This window comes from Ahaetulla prasina, chromosome 2, assembly GCF_028640845.1.
Source record: "Ahaetulla prasina isolate Xishuangbanna chromosome 2, ASM2864084v1, whole genome shotgun sequence".
Classification (NCBI taxonomy): domain Eukaryota; kingdom Metazoa; phylum Chordata; class Lepidosauria; order Squamata; family Colubridae; genus Ahaetulla; species Ahaetulla prasina.
This window is the reverse complement of record NC_080540.1, coordinates 80956946-80973170: the sequence shown is the minus strand read 5'-3', so window position 1 is coordinate 80973170 and position 16225 is coordinate 80956946. Positions and strand designations below refer to the sequence as shown.

General features: G+C 40.4%; 1 protein-coding gene across 2 annotated transcripts in view; it reads right to left on the bottom strand.

Annotated features, from left to right (window-relative positions):
- Positions 1–6674: 6674 nt before the first annotated feature.
- GRK6 (G protein-coupled receptor kinase 6) overlaps positions 6675–16225 on the bottom strand; it is a 43236-nt gene continuing 33685 nt past the window's right edge. For both annotated transcript variants that reach the window (XM_058169402.1, XM_058169401.1), the window contains exons 12-16: positions 14762–14970; positions 12270–12407; positions 12015–12152; positions 11700–11834; positions 6675–7033 (exon numbers count right to left, since the gene is read on the bottom strand). In XM_058169402.1, coding sequence (XP_058025385.1) covers positions 6983–7033; positions 11700–11834; positions 12015–12152; positions 12270–12407; positions 14762–14970 — 671 coding nt within the window. In that variant the 3' untranslated portion in view covers positions 6675–6982. The remainder of the gene's footprint in view (positions 7034–11699; positions 11835–12014; positions 12153–12269; positions 12408–14761; positions 14971–16225) is intronic.

Here is a 16225-nt window from a genome sequence, read left to right as displayed (position 1 = left end):
TGTAGGCAGCAGTGAAATCCAATTTTTTTACTATAGGTTCTGTGGGCGTGGCTTGGTGGGCATGGCAGGGAAAGGATGCTGCAAAAGGGGGCTGGCTTAAATTTTGTTGGTTTTTAACTTTATATTATGAATTTTAATGGGTTTTTAGAATTTTAAATGTTTTAAAGTCTTAGGCCAATTGTGTAATAAGTTTTTTAATTCTTGTTTTAATTGTATATTGTATTGTTTGTTTTTTATTTTGGCTGTACACCGCCCTGAGTCCTTCGGGAGAAGGGCGGTATAGAAATCTAATAAATAATAATAATAATAAATTTTAAAAAATCCCCATTCCCTCCCCACTCCTGGGGGAAGGATATTGCAAAATCTCCATTCCCACCCCACTCTGGGGCCAGCCAGAGGTGGTATTTGCCGGATCTCCGAACTGCTCAAAATTTCCACTACCGGTTCTCCAGAACCTGTCAGAACCTGCTGGATTTCACCCCTGTCTGTAGGTCACGAAAGCCATCCTATGCATCTTCTTGATCATCTGATGAACAACCAAGAGCAATAATAAAGTATTTCCCTGTCATATTCCTATATTTTTTTTTCTTTTTTTTTATTCAGTGAGATTGATCTCTGGGCAGCCGTCTTCCTTATAGAGTATGTACCCTGAAGATGGCTCAACTAGATCAATAGCAAGCAATGCTCTAATTACACACAATGGGCAATCAGCAGCCGCTCAGGAAGCTGCAGCATCAGTCAGCCAGTAGCCTCTTTCTCCCCTTGGCTCTTCTCTCGGTATCTTTTCTCTCTCTAGTTGAATTCCTCTGCTAAATCTTGCTTGGTCAATCGTTGAGCTTCAAATGCTTTGAAATTTATATTGATTCCTTTGCCAGAAATAGTCTTATGTTTAAATCACCTATTTGAAACAGACCTTTTTCTAAGCAGATATTCATTCATCACCATTCTTACTCAGTCTTGGATCTCAGAATGGCACCATCATGTTTTCTCTACTTTTCCATCTTTTTCTCACCTGTCCACTCATGTCACTGAACAGAATTATTTCTCCCCGAAGTGTATTAATTCAGAATGTCCATAATTTTCCCTGCATTCATCTCTGAGCTTCCCATTATCACCATTCACTGGAGTGTAGCATGCAATTACCATAGCCCATCCTTTTCTACTTTATACTTTCTCCCATATATTTTAGCCCTCTCATTCAAAGCACTCTACTACATGTCCAGGCTACTTTCATTTAGATCTGTTATTTCCTTCACCATTTTCTTCTTTTCTCAGACCCATAACACATTTTTCACCCCAAATTCTTATGGCCTTTGACTTTTATTTATCTCATAAGTCGCAATCTTCTATATGCCTGGTCATCACCACAGGCTTTGAACACCATTACCTATAGTCAACTGAGGCTTTGATATAACACTTTTTATCAATGCAGAAAAGATGTAGACTAGATCGCCAGCCTTATTGCATCCCTGCTGCATGCAGCATTTCCTGCCAACAGGAAGGATTGTTTTGATCTGTTCTGAAACATTTTGGCTAGTATGCCACAGTACAGCCAAAGCTGAGTTTAGCCAAGCAAGCTCATGCAATAATAGTATGCAACTAAAGCCAGAATCTCCATAGAATACCTTGTAAGTTGCAAGTCAAGTGACATATAGTGATTAAAATAGAGCTGGGAATGCATGAATAAATAAACTTTGCCTCTCTTCAGAGGCAAGTTCAGAACTACAGTTCAGAACTACTTGTAGCATATTGACAATAGTTTTCAAGATACCCACCTTCTGCCAACAACCAAAGTATTCTATTCACTTAATAATTCATATGGGTAAGAAATGGAATTTAATTCTGTACAATAAGAATAGAATCGGTTCAGTCATGAAGGGAAAAGCTATTTGGAGTTGAATCTGACTCTTATTTGCTTCAAGAAAGGGGACAGGTAGTTTTCTTGATAATAATACAAAGATGATTTGTCATTGCCTTCTTAACTTACTAGCCAGAAATGCAGCCCTCTGATTTCCTGATACTCGACTATCCAAATGCTAATAAGATCCATTCTACTTAATGTTTTTAAGAGATCAAAAAAATTAAGCTAGATAATGCCATTTGTTATGCTATTAGGGAGAATGCAGAAGTGTTCATTGGCTAAGGTCAGATTATAGCTTTGGTTTTATGTAAAACACCAAAGTATTACAGCTGAAGTGGGCAGGAAACAGACTGGGACTTACGATTTGCTGTAGCTCAACCAGTGTTGTTGACTTGATGATTGTTTAACAATTGAAAAAAAAAATAACATTGTTTTTGTCTTCAGCAAACAGGACTGCTGAAATGGAAAACACTTGCTCTAACGAGGAATGGAGTTGATTTAAAGGACCATGGGATTAGGTAAGCCTAATTCCAAGAATAGGTTGTCCCAGATGTATTCAGTTGATGGAACTTTGGTTTGTATTAAAAAGAGAACATCTAATACATCTTAAATCTTTCCAAGACTGCTGTTTTTTCAACAGCAACCCAAGATTGTTTTATAAACAACAGTAAAACTAAGGCTATTAAAAGTGAATTTATACCTCACATATAGGACTTGGATAATTCCAGCAAAATGAATAACCAAGCTTTTTTGTCTTTGGTTAATCTTATTTCATAGCTAAGATGAAGGTATGGCATTTAAAGATACAGAGTTGCATTAGAAACTCTGAAATTGTGCCAAAGTCACATTTCAAAAGGCAACTGGACTTTCTTAGGTTTTTTTTCTTGAAAATGTTACACTTCTCATCTACGAAATTTATTCAGTTCTGGGTCAACCGTGGCCTGGATAATTGAGAATCTCCATAGACAAACTCTGAAGTTGATTTGAAGAGTGATGTATGATTTCTAGTATACTTAAACCTCCAAATAATTTAGGAGAGATGCCATTCCAACAGATACTTACTTTTTAAGTATTTCCACAAATCATGCTTGTAACTGTTCAGCAATGGATCCATAATAGGATCTTTGAAGGAGTTCCTTTTACGTTCATGGAATTTGGCTCAAGGGAAGATGGAGTGGAGAGGATAGAAGAAAACAGTTCCAGAAACAATTACTCTTGGAAGAAATAGAGAATAGATTGCTCTAATGTCTTTCTGCAAATATATTTGTTTTATATATTATAGCGCATATCTTCACAGTTTCATAATTTTCTCTATGCACCTGTTCATTGTTGCTATGTAGACACAAAAACACAGGGATTCGACAACAATTGTCAGAAAAAGAGTAAAGATTCCATAAAAGTGCTGATGCCCAGGATAAAGCAGGTTGTTATTAGGAAGGAGAATCTAAAGATAGATACAATTTTAAACAGCAGCAGGGAAAGCAAACAAACATAGACAGCTACAAATTAGATTAAAAAGAAAGGAGAAAAAGAATTTAAACCCTCAAAAAGTCAAGAAGAAAGGGGGGGGGGAAGGAGAGAGAGAGAGAGAGAGAGAGAGAGAGAGAGGGAGGGAGAAATGTTCGAATGAAACCAGAGTTTTAGCAATCATGCAAGGGGGAAAAAGAGAGAGCGAAATGAGCACAAAATGTAAAACTGTTCCTAATTTTAGAGCATCTGGCTTCTACTATATCTTGGCAGGGCACAAGCCTGAAAACAGATACATGGAAAGACAGATCTCCAGCATGTTAACTATGGTTCTAATCTTAAATTAAATCAAATAAAAACCAAATACCTAGTTGATAGTCTAATTGGGGGGGGGGAGGCTGTCAGATTAGAGGATCGAGTCTATAGGTTTTTGGTACAAGATACATACAAGACATTCTAGCTGTGGAAAGGTCCGCAGGGGTGTGGTTAAAAAATAAAATAAAATAAACTTTGACTAATAAACATGCAATGCTTTCATTAACTATTGTGGGTGCCACCTTGACATTTCTCAGCATCACTGTTGGACACCTTTGGACACCAGATTCAGTATTTGGAAGCTGTTCTTAAAGAAGAAAAGGAAGTAAAAGCTGAAAGACCCCTGAGGAATCATTGCCACCCAGAGCAGACAATCCTAGTTAGTGAATACTTTGGAACCGGCCAAGACCTTGTTCTCAAGAAGAACCCTCCTACTTCAGGTTATTCCCCAATTCCAGATTTAATAAAAACTTTATTATTTCAGCTTGTATTGGAAACTAGAATATAAAACTGGTATTAGAGCAAAGCTGCTCTGCCTTTGCTTTTTACTCTTAGACCTATGGTCAAATAAATCAGGGGTCTCCAACCTTGGTCCCTTTAAGACTTGTGGACTTCAACCCCCAGAGTCCCTCAGCCAGCTTTGGGAGTTGAAGTCCACAAGTCTTAAAGGGATCAAGGTTGGAGACCCCTGAAATAAATCTTTTACTTTAGAATTATCTAGAGTCCTGATGGGACATTATTTAAAATATAAAACAGTTACAGAAAGCAATTGATACCCCCAGATTTAATTAAATAGAAAGATGAAATTTCCTTCTTAGCAACATATAGTAGTTTTATTAAATCAAGTAATTCCACACTTGAGAAACTTTCTTTCATTGATGTTTTTACAATATGTACATTTAAGAAATCACATTTTTAAAAAATTCAAAAACAACCACAATTTAAATGATAAAATTATAGACAACATTACTAATTGTGCAATACACAGAAATTTAAATACTGGGATTCCCTGTAATAGATCTGCAACCTTGTTCTCGTAACGTCTATGCAAGCACGGTTGCACCATACTTTTCAATTTTTAACCTTACTCTCCGATTTAAGATATTGCTTGAGGCTTAGGCATTTAAATCCATATAGAATATTCTCAACCATTTTCTTTAAAAAAACAACAACACAATTTCAGATGGCCAGAATGAATTTTGAAAGAAGGATCAAGTTAAGGGAAAGAGTATAAGCACGACAAAATGTGTACACACTCATGTTGAGGAGGTCATACGATATTCTGCTAGAAATTCCAAGGGAAAAATTAAGATGGTAGATATAGTAGACTGTGAAAAAACAGTCTTGGAGGCATCAAGAAGTGGAGCGAGAGTGGCCAACGGTAAGAGGCAGTAACCAAAGCAGTCGGATACACAAGTAAGGTGTGCAGGGTGGCTGCTCTTTATAACTGAAAGGCAGGATGGTTGATGTTCACATTCTTAAGAGTGCGTCGGCAGGAGATTGTTCAGCACCTATGGATGTATTTATGCCATCTCCTTCTGTACCACAGCAATGACGAGTCAGGACTTAACAATTAACGCAGTAAGAGTAGTTTCAGTATTGCCAGTACAATGCCATACTAGCATGAGGTACCACAAGTGAACGATAAAATGGAGTTACCTGTCCCAAAACAAGGCAGCTGCACAAATACAGCACAAGGCTGGAAATAACTGTCGGGAGATGGAAGATTTGCCCTCTGGACAGGGGTCAAGGATAAGACTAGAAACTTTTTAATCCCAGCATTAAGCAGGACTGAAAGAAGTCTGCTCAGGAGAGCAACATGAAGGCACAAGTGCAGTACTGGGTGGCCCCAGGGCTCCAAGTCATGGAAGACCACATACAAGAGATTCCATATGGAAAGTGGATCAGGACTTTGGGTAAATTACAGGAGCTCTGGGGCATCTGTCTTTGGATCTCTCATTTTTTACTCTGCTCTTGGCCAAAGGGCAAATTAATTGGTCCTCCAAAGCTGCATTTGCCCATCTACGTGACGGGAAGGGCTTGTACATTTAATCAATTGCAAGCCTAATAGTTTGGGAATTGCCAGTTTGAATGAGGAAGTTGCGCAAGTGAACATGATTAACTTCTGTCTCGGCAATGCTGCTCCAAAAATTAAAGACTTCTAACTGCTTTCCAAGGCAGATGAAGATGTCGAAAGAGCTGATCTCAAACCTCCCACCTCAACATAGCTTGGCTCTTTGCTCAAGAGCTTCTAGGCTAAGGAATATGTATTTGCTTTCATGAGTACAGTAGGCAATTTGAAATCGACCAGGACTAAACTTAATGGAATCATTTTTGTTTTCTGGAGGGGAAAGAGGACAATGTGCTACAAGAAAGGGAAGGAGAAAGAAGAAGAAAAAGGGTGGGCTTAATTTCCCATGAAGGCTGGGAAGAGGAGATATAAACACTTTTCACACACTATTCGGTTATTATCAAACCCTATTGGAGTTCCACAACAGAAATAAAGCTAGAAACTGGTGTCATTTCACTAGCGATGGAACTATTCTTGATATTCTAGAATTTGTTATTCTCATTAAGCCAAGTTCCCAAGATCAAATTCAGAGATTGTCATCCAAGAAAAATCAATGATTGCTGCCTAAATGATCGACGTATTTGCAAATTCAAAGGGAAATTTAAAACCATCATTTCTATAGTGCCTTGGGATAACATACCAACCAAGTCAACAGCTTACAATAGGGATGGGTGGGGGAGAGGGTTTGGTTAAGAGAGAAGAAGACATGTGCAGAGACGGTTGTCCTTGCAGATCAGATATAACAGCCATGGCAGCTCTCTCATTTTACACCTTAGCATCTTCAAATCATCCTGTCCAGCGGAAGGCTGGTGCAGGCTCATCAGTAAGATGAAGCAGTGATGATGGGCTAGAGAGGGAAGTGCAGAGAGAAATACAGAAGGACCCTTTTTCCAACCATTAAGAATGTACATATGTTTTATACATACATTCACATTTATAGTAATATAAATATTTTTTAAAAAAAACAAACAAACAAACAAATGAACACCAGCAGATGAGCAGGTCAAAAACTGGGGTCAGGGCCAGCCCTGGGATATTCCATATTCACTCCTGCCACCATCACTCTCTCATCATGGAAGAGTGGTAGCAAGACAGACAGCTCCCTAGCAGTACACTGAAGGTTTCTGCAGAGGTTCCTTTTCTGCCCGGTCTTCGAACACTTCCCTTCTGGTTTGGGAATCTGCTGCCATCCTGAAACAACGAGCTGCACACATGCTGGTGGTGGCATGTCTTCGACTGTAAGCAAGTGCCTTCTTTTCTGAGTCAGCTCATAAGCGAGTTGGTTCCTCTTCACTTTCACTGCAGTTCCCGCAACAGTCCTGGAAAATGAAGGGAGGGAGTGAAAGGGAAAAGGGAGAGTGCACAGCAAGCACAGAGTGAGTCCACTTATTCAACAAGCAGGGAGCCGCAGGGTTTTATTCCCATTCCCCACAGAGAAACTCCATTACTCAGAAATATACTTTTTGGCCCAGCCCCACCTAAAACAAGGCTGCCAAAAGTACTGCTTTCAAAGTACAGGACTATTCTCCTGAAGCCAAAATTATTTGGACCTTCCATTACATTTATTTCTGGCCACTCTTTGCATTTCCCATGGACCATTAACACTTACTTATTATGGATTATGGAGAGCATAAATGCCATTAGTGGCCACGAACAAAGCAAATATAACTGTGTATTAGTGAACCCAGTCCAAAGATCAAAATGTAACTCAGTTCAGTAAAATTACAGCTGGAAGATATGCAATATGGAACTATGGACCACTTATTCCATTGGACTAACTAAGGCAATTAACACAGGAATTTAAATTCAGAAAGTTTCAAGTATCCAAAATATTAGCAAGATCTCAGAAATCTCCCCAGGACTTTTGGTACGAGTTGAAAAAAAAAAAGAAAAACCCTTTCATTTCCAAGCAATGGGACTACAGATACAGAAGCCATAATAAACTGAGGTATTTCAAAACTCCATACCAAATGATCGAGATAAAGCAATCTTGGTGTTTTGCAGGAAGTAGAAATAGTGACTCAAGGGATTATTAATGCAGAGAAGCAGCATTTCTGGTTGGGCGGGGAGGGGGCAGGAAGGAACTGAAAGGGCTAGGAGTCCACGTTCCTTTCCCTTGTCTTGTCATGCCTGCAGTGCAGAGTTGGGTTTCAGCAGGTTCTGACCAGTTCTGGAGAACCAATAGTGGAAATTTTGAGTAGTTCGGAGAACCGGTAGTAAAAATTCTGACTGGCCCCGCCCCCCTCTATTCTTTGCCTCGCAAGTCCCAGCTGATCTGGAGGAAATGGGGATTTTGCAGTAACCTTCCCCTGGATTGGGGAGGGAATGGGGATTTTATAGTATCCTTCCCCTGCCACGCCCACCACACCACGCCCACTAAGCCATGCCCACCGAACCGGTAGTAAAAAATTTTGAAACCCACCACTGCTGCAGTGGAATCTGGAAGAATTGGGAGAGAAGAGGTTCCTCACCTCTGAAAAAAATGAACAGGCTGTGAAAGGCCCAACCAGGGATCCCTGCTCCGCCATCAAACAGAGCCACTAGAGGAGGCTACTGGAGTTTTACTGGAAAGCAGCAAGTTCCCACAGAACACAGAGGCCAATTCAAAAGTGCCCTTGTTTACTATATCTATGCAACGTAAAATAAATAATTAAAAGAAAGGACACAGCATTGTTCTTAAACTACATGGGAGCTATGGGCGCTGTGGAAAATGCTCTATTTTTAAATCATGAAGCCATGCGAAAGAGAAGGAACAGCCTTGGGAGAAAACAATGGGACTTTCAAGTGGTTCTGAGCTCTCCTGCATCGGCCAGCTTGGAGTTTTCCCCACGGGATGCAGAAATTCTGGCCCCAGTATGGACAGCAGGCCTTTCAGAACAGGGGTCTCCAACCTTGGCAACTTTAAGCCTGGAGGACTTCAACTCCCAGAATTCTGAAAGTTGAAGTCCTCCAGGCTTAAAGTTGCAAAGGTTGGAGACCCCTGTTTTAGAAGACTCAGTGTTGCTTCTCGTTTCTTCAGCAGCCTCAGACTCATCATCCTTTGAAGACGGGGCTACAAATGTGATGCTGCTGGCCCAGGAGGCTTGTTCCTTGAAAAGGGGCCTCCCTGCTTCTTTGCTGCTGTCCCCGGAAGAGCTTTAAAAGCATTTTTGGTTGTGAGCACATCCCCCATATTCAGGAGCAAATGGAATGTTTACATTAAATGGACCTTCATGGAAATGACTTCCCAAGTGGTTATCATCACTGCAAAGAACAGATGGTAGGCTTTAAAACTTATTCCTCCATACAGACTGCTACTTCAGGAAGGAAACTGAGATAACTGCAAAGTGGTACACATGACCTTAACACAGAATTACTGCATTTGAGATGCAAAACTCTGGATGATCAGAAAACCTCCATCAAGAATTCCTATTAGCAGCCAGCTAGTTGCAGTCCAGATTTTTTAATTCAGCTCTGGTAGCCTTACTGCATTGAGGCTCCTGATCAGTTACTGGGAAGACATTGCTCACTCAAAAGTTGATTTTTGACGATGCAAAGAAACCTAATACATATCCCAGAGATCTGACCAATACCAAGCAAGGCTGGGAGGAGTAACAGGAATGTTGTGGAATGCTAAATGTCTATATAGTCAAATGAACCATTCAACAGTCTGCTAATTTTGATACATGAGGTGACAATGATATCCCTTATGAGTACCTGCTGCCCAATTGTTTCAAATTTTAAAGCAACTTGGAACAACTTTGGAGGTTCATGCTGGACCAACCCAGATTACTTTGTCCTGGTAATTTAACAAATTCATCAAGTTTGCTCAGTTAGGAGCAGGGGTGGGCAATTAATTTTCCCAAGGGGCCACAAGAGAAACTGAGACTGTGGTGGAGGGCCAAACCAATAGGACTGTGAAGGTACATAGGTATGCAAACACACACATATGTACATTGAAAAAAAACAAAACAACCGCCTTCAAAATAAAAACAATGCAGTTGTATTGTGTGAATGGCATACACTTATTTACATTTGATTTCTAATTTCTGATTGATTTCATGGGGGCCGGCAAGGACAGTCAAAGGACCGGATGTGGCCCCGGGGGCTATAAAACGTCCAAGTCTATTTAGGAATAACCCAGAATTTCATGTCCATCAGCAACTTGTCCCAATGAATATGTAATTCAATAGAACTCCACTTCATCTGGTAGTCTGATGGATGGAAATGATACTCAGAAGGAAGAAGAGTTATACAAAGTAAGCTATAGCTGACAAAAGTTTATACCTTTTAATAAAATTGGTTAGCTTAAAAAGGTGCTATCAAAAGCCTTTTGATTTCTCTTTTTTTAATGGTCTGATATCATAATGGTTTGTTCTGGACATGTTACTAATATCAACTTTCCCCTAAACAGCAAATGGCTCAAAATGGCCACTTGAAGGTGCTTAGGAAATGTCCTGCCTCGTTTAGAGAATCTCAAAGCTTGCTTGTATGGAAGATGAAAATGGCTTATTCCTATCATTCCTAATACGGCAGAATTAGATCATTCCTGGTAGATGAAAATATGTTCACCCTGACTGAGACTCCATTACTAAATTGAACTAATAATGGGTCAAATTAATATAACTTACTATATTAGCTGGCAACTACTTATCTGCTTTCTTGGAATCCTTTGAGCTTAAGGAGGTGAACAGGGAACAGCTTAAGGAGGTGAACAGGGAATCTACAGCAGTTAAAGCTACCACATGTTTATCTAACATTGCCCTTCCTTGCTAATTAAATAAGCTAAAAAGATTAATGTCATGGGAAATGAAGAAGATTATGAAAGGTTGCAGGAGACAATAAACAAAGCTTTTCTCCCATGATCATCTTGTGTAGGATTGTGATGTGGCCCACCTTATTCAACGGATAGTTTTATACATGAAACTATGTGGAAGAGATTGCTTGGAATTCTGGAATGAGATATCACCCATATGCTGATGGCCTTTAGCTCTATCACACTTGGGCAACTACCAGTACGAAGGAAATAGCTCACATCCTTCAATCCTGCTTGGGCTCGATAAGAAGGAACAAGTTTGTAAGTCCAGTTCTGCTGCGAAAGAGGAAGTCTGGTTCAGAGAGTACTTGTTTTGAAAGAGGTTGCAACCCTCCAAAAGAGCAAACTCGTAACTTTGGCAAGAAGTATTTGCACAATTACATTTAAATGTTCCAGCTGTGACCTTTACTGGGTTGGTATAATTTGGCATGAAGATTTATGCTCTTTACAGCAACATGTGAAAAGCATCCAGAAACTTATATAAAAGGTTGCATGTAGGCTTTTGACCGCTACTTAATATTAATAATAAGCACTCTATTATATAAATATTGAAAAATCTGTATAATTGCTCAATGTTTTCTGTCCTCCGTTCAAGGTAATTCATCTTTAAAGTACTCTTAAAAACTTATGAAATGACTGAAGAGCGCCCTGCTTCTTTGTAAATTTATTTGAGTATCAGTATAAACAGAAGATGCCCTGAGATGACATAATTTGCAAATATTGTTTATTAGATACTTGTCAAAGAGTTTTCTTCTGCTGCCCACTAAACTGTGAAATGGTCTTCCTTAAAAGATGCAACTGATTCTAAATCTATTTCATTTGGGTAATGAAACATCTGCAAGAAAACAACCAAGCTCAGAGAGCACCAAGGACCCCTCATTTCAACCCTGAGCTACAAATATTCTCCTCTGTTGTAAATTAACTATGTCCTAGAGATGCTTCAATACAGGATGTGCTGTGAAAGCTAAGATGAAGAGCTATAGAACAGGGGTCTCCAACCTTGGCCACTTTAAGGCTTGTGGACTTCAACTCCCAGAATTCTGGGAGTTGAAGTCCACAAGTCTTAAAGTGACCAAGGTTGGAGACCCCTGCTATAGAAAACACCTAATGGGAAGAGCTGAAAGGGACCATACCAAACAAATGAAATCTCCACCTCAGGCAATTGCACTCTCATCTGTCAGATGAATTACCTGTCGGCTGAAGAGACGCTGGAGCAGACCCTTTTTGGGCAGGGGAGGCTGCTGCCCTTTCCAGTCCAGATCAGGAGGTAGGATGCCATCTGGACCAAATACATTTAGCTCCTTGAAACATTCTGTATCTATCATCTACAAAATAATAATGATAAAAATTTCAGAACTTACTATAGTTCTGCTATGGCTACCCACTTGTTTCTCAGAGCCTCCCGCATCCAAAATCAGCTACCAGTACCAGTTTTTGTGGCAAAAGCAGATAACCCATTTTTAAATTCTCCTTTCAGACGCATCATTTCCCAGAAGAAAACCTACCTCATTTTGCCAGGGAATAGGGACACTTCCTGTTGCAAATTTATGATAGAAATCATGGTCTGTTGGTTCTAACTCTACCCCTTTGACTGTGGAAAACTGCTCAATATCCAGGACATCTTTGCAATAAATAGCTTGGGGCTAGAAGGGATACAGAAAAAATAACGCATAGAAGGGTTATTTTCTTCCATTTAAAATAGTAAACAATATTATAAGAGCATAAAACGTGGCTGCACCATACATGCATTTTCAACTCACATCAGGTTTAAAAGGTGGGTCCAGCATCCCAGCTTCCAGTCGCTTGAAATTCAGATGTTTAAACAGAGGGTGGTCTTTCACCTCTTGAGCACCGGACCCTCCACACCCCAGCCGTTCCAAGGGGTCTTTGCACAAGAGCTAAAATGCAGCACAGGAAGATCAAACACAAGCTGCCTCTATAGGGTTATGCAACTTCCATTAAAAGGGGAATAAATTTAACCCACATTTAAACTGTTAAAACTGGTTTTTTTTGGGGGGGGGTGGATACTGACATAAAACTTGAAGTGTTCTCTGTAGACTGTTTTTTTGTCCTGGTTTTTGCTAATCCAAAAACTCATTTTATATTTTTGGCTGATTAGAAATCGGCCTCAAACTGCACTTTTTCTTTTACGTCCTTAACCATTTATTTACCATAAAACTTAAAAAATGGCACACCATATAGTAATTTACTAAATGTTTATAAACCTTTAAAAAAAAAACCCCAACATGATTTAAAACAACTACACAAATATGCTACAACACAAAATAAAATGTAACTTTAAAAAAAAATCTTAAAACAACCGAGTAAAAAATACAAGACACAAAAGCAGATGGGGGAAATTAAAGAAGGCCAACCAAAATATACCTAAAATGCAGGAATGTCTCTGATTTTGACTTATCAAGAGGAGAAGTGACTATACATGACAAGAACCTTTGTTGGAGAGGCCATCTTGGCAATGACACCAACTGCTAATTTGCAAATCACAGGACAGAGCAATGTCTGAAGGTTAATGTATTAGGAGACGCTGTATTAGCTAACCTATTTAGAATTTTAGCCCCTTGAATCTGGCTCATTGGCAATCAGGGGCGCATACATATAAACCCCAATGAGGAACCCAACCATTTCATTCTGCTTTAGTTATAGCCTTCAGACCAGTCCCAAGGAGACCTCCTTCCCTAATGTATGAATCATGGTGACCAAACACTGTCTGTCTAGGGCAACATAGCTGGAGTATTATCTTCAGATGGTAAAAGTGAGTCTTTTGCCTGCTTTATTTCTGTAGTCTTTTAGGCCTCTTCATGGATCATAACAGAAGTATACAAGTAGTCCTTATTTAGCAGCCATAACTGGGATGGGTGACTTGGTTGTTAGATGAAGCAATTGCTAAATAAAATGGCAACTGCACTTACGAACTTACTTCGGCTTTTCTTTGCTTTACAGGCCTGTGTCGTAAATATGAGGATTGCTAGCAAAATTACTTTTCATCTCTGTCATAAGTTTTAGTGAATGGAATGAGGCAGTCACTAAGTAAGAACTAGCTTATAGATTTATTCTTTTCTAACATTTATGCCTCACTATTTGATAGCTAATAGCCTTTCCAGTCTTCCTCATACACGGCAGTTACAATTAAGAGACAAAATTAAGATCACTTATATGTCTTCTTGGGATAGCTAATGAATCTGGGTCAGAAAGGGCTTATTAATTTAATATCACAAGGTGGTATTAAACTATCACGGTGAGGGACATGTAGATTTCTGATACGTAAGCATTTTTCCTCTGATTTGAGGCAGATGTACATGCTAGTGAGGGAAACTGAGACCCACAGTGGGAAATTGATTTCACCATCTATAACTGTGATGGCGAACGTATGGCACGCGTAGCCATATTGGTGGGCACGCGAGCTCAGCTCTGGCACTGATTTTTAGGCTGTCTGGGCCTACCTGCAATAGGGAAACAGGCTGTTTCCTACCTCCGGAGAGCTGGATGGGGGTGGGGAAGGCCTGTTTTTTGCTCTCCTTATGCTCTCTAATATCCTTCTTTCTCTTGTTAGTCAAAAATGTGCAGAAAGGATACTCGAAACAATGGCTATTTATTTACTGGTTCGTAAACTGGGAAATCAAGTTGCTTTCTAAACAAAGGAAAGTTTCAGAATAATATCTATACAAGTTTATACAAGGATACAAAGGATTTGAAGTATGATTTAACTGCTTTCTGACAGGTAGATGTCAGGTAGGCTTAGCTGGTATATAGATACGTCGAGATGTACAGCACAATTGCAGCGCACAACTGTGCTCCATACTGGTCTAAATACAGGTTTGCAGATATATAATATGGTTTGTTTTGCTTCCACTTATGAAAGTGATAAATAGCCTCTGTGATGTGTAAACCATTTCTAATGGTTTAGAATCTATTAACCAATAATCCATGATTCAGTATGTGGAAAAACCAAGGCACTGATCACTGATGATGAACTGAAATTCTTGCACTTAACTGGCTACCAAACTACATCAAAAGTACTTTTGTTCCTGTTTTTTCAAAAACATAATTTAACATATATAGTAAAAAACTTTGCTTTCTGTTTTGGCTGAACCCATTCTGGAGTAAGCCAAAACAGTAAATTCAGTTTTAATTATATTATAGTCCAAAGGGAAGTACCAGTCCCTTTGAAAAGGAAAGGATTTATGCTGCAAATTCTAATTGTGCCTGATGGTCAAAGAGGCAGCACACGTACCATGGAACACAGGGAGCGGGAGGCAGGTGAGAACTTCTCGGAATACTCTTCCTGGACTTCCTTCACTAGACGTTCCACTTCTTCACGCTTGATCTTCTTCCTGCGCTGCTGGAATGGAGACTGGCCCTCAATCATCTCATAGAGCAGGCATCCGAAAGCCCACCAATCTGGGCTGAATGTGTACCGTTCATTCTTCACAACTTCAGGAGCTGCAAAAAGAACCATTGGAACCAGATCTTGACACAACCTTTACTTATATGGGATCTGATCTTAGGGAAATGTCAGGCACAAAACACCAGGGCCACACATTAAACTGATTTATTGCTCATGCCTATGCATGGGAATCTACTCAACAGATGGCATTATTTTGGTGCTAGTTAAGGGCTAACGGAATTCAAAAAGGGTTGGTCTTAGTCTGTTTGTGACAATGTAGGGACTCTAGGCCTATGATGGCGAACCTATGGCACGTGTGCCAGAGGTGGCATGCGTGCCGTCGCCCCAGGTCAGATCTCCGTGGCGTTTCTTTCGTGAGCTTCTGTTTCCCTGCAAACGACGAAACAGAAGCTCACAAAAGAAAAAGATCTTACGTCTTGCCGCGCTGCTGGTGTTGGGATGCCCTGCCTCCCACCAGCCAGCTGGTCTTCAGGCCTCTGCTGCGCCTGAGCACATGCCCGTGTGCATGCCTGCACATGCGCAGTCCATGTATGCGCCATGCATGCCCATGTATGTGTACATTCATGCATGCCCCACACATGCCCGTGTATGCGCACGTTCATGCATGCCCGTGCATGCACGTGTGCACCTTTCAGTTAGCGTGTACGCATGCATAGTTTGGGCACTCAGTGTCTAAAAGATTTGCCATCACTGCTAGGCCAGTGATGGTGAACCTTTTCGATACCGATGGTTCAAACTGGAACGCGCGTGGATGCACGGGTTCGCCAGAGCCCCGGAAACTCAAAGACCAGCTCACCAGTGCGCATGTGCATGTGCACGCTGGCCAGCTGTTCTTCATGTGTGCTGGATCCCCAGAAACCTGAAGACAACCTGGTCACCTGATGTTCGGGCTTCTGGTGCTCCAGCACATGAGATCAGCTGGCTGGCGCACATGCACGTGCCAGATGCTAGAACAACAGCTGGCGATGGCGCGCATGCCCACAGAGAGGGCTCTGCATGCCACCTCTGGCACATGTGCCATAGGTTCGCCATCACAGATATAGGGCTACAAAAGCCTACATTTTGAAGAGCCATTGCTGGTCAACATACAGAACACCACATTTAATACATCAGCAATCCAGTTCAATATAAGACAGCTTTGTAGGATTAATGAATCCAATGCACTCTGGCCAAAAGTACTGTGTTTTCCCAGCTTCATATTTAGAGTACTGTGGGGGGGTGATGGTGTAGGATGAATACTTGAAAGGAAGAATCAGAAAGCAGCTGAAAGAAGCAAAGAATGCATTTTTT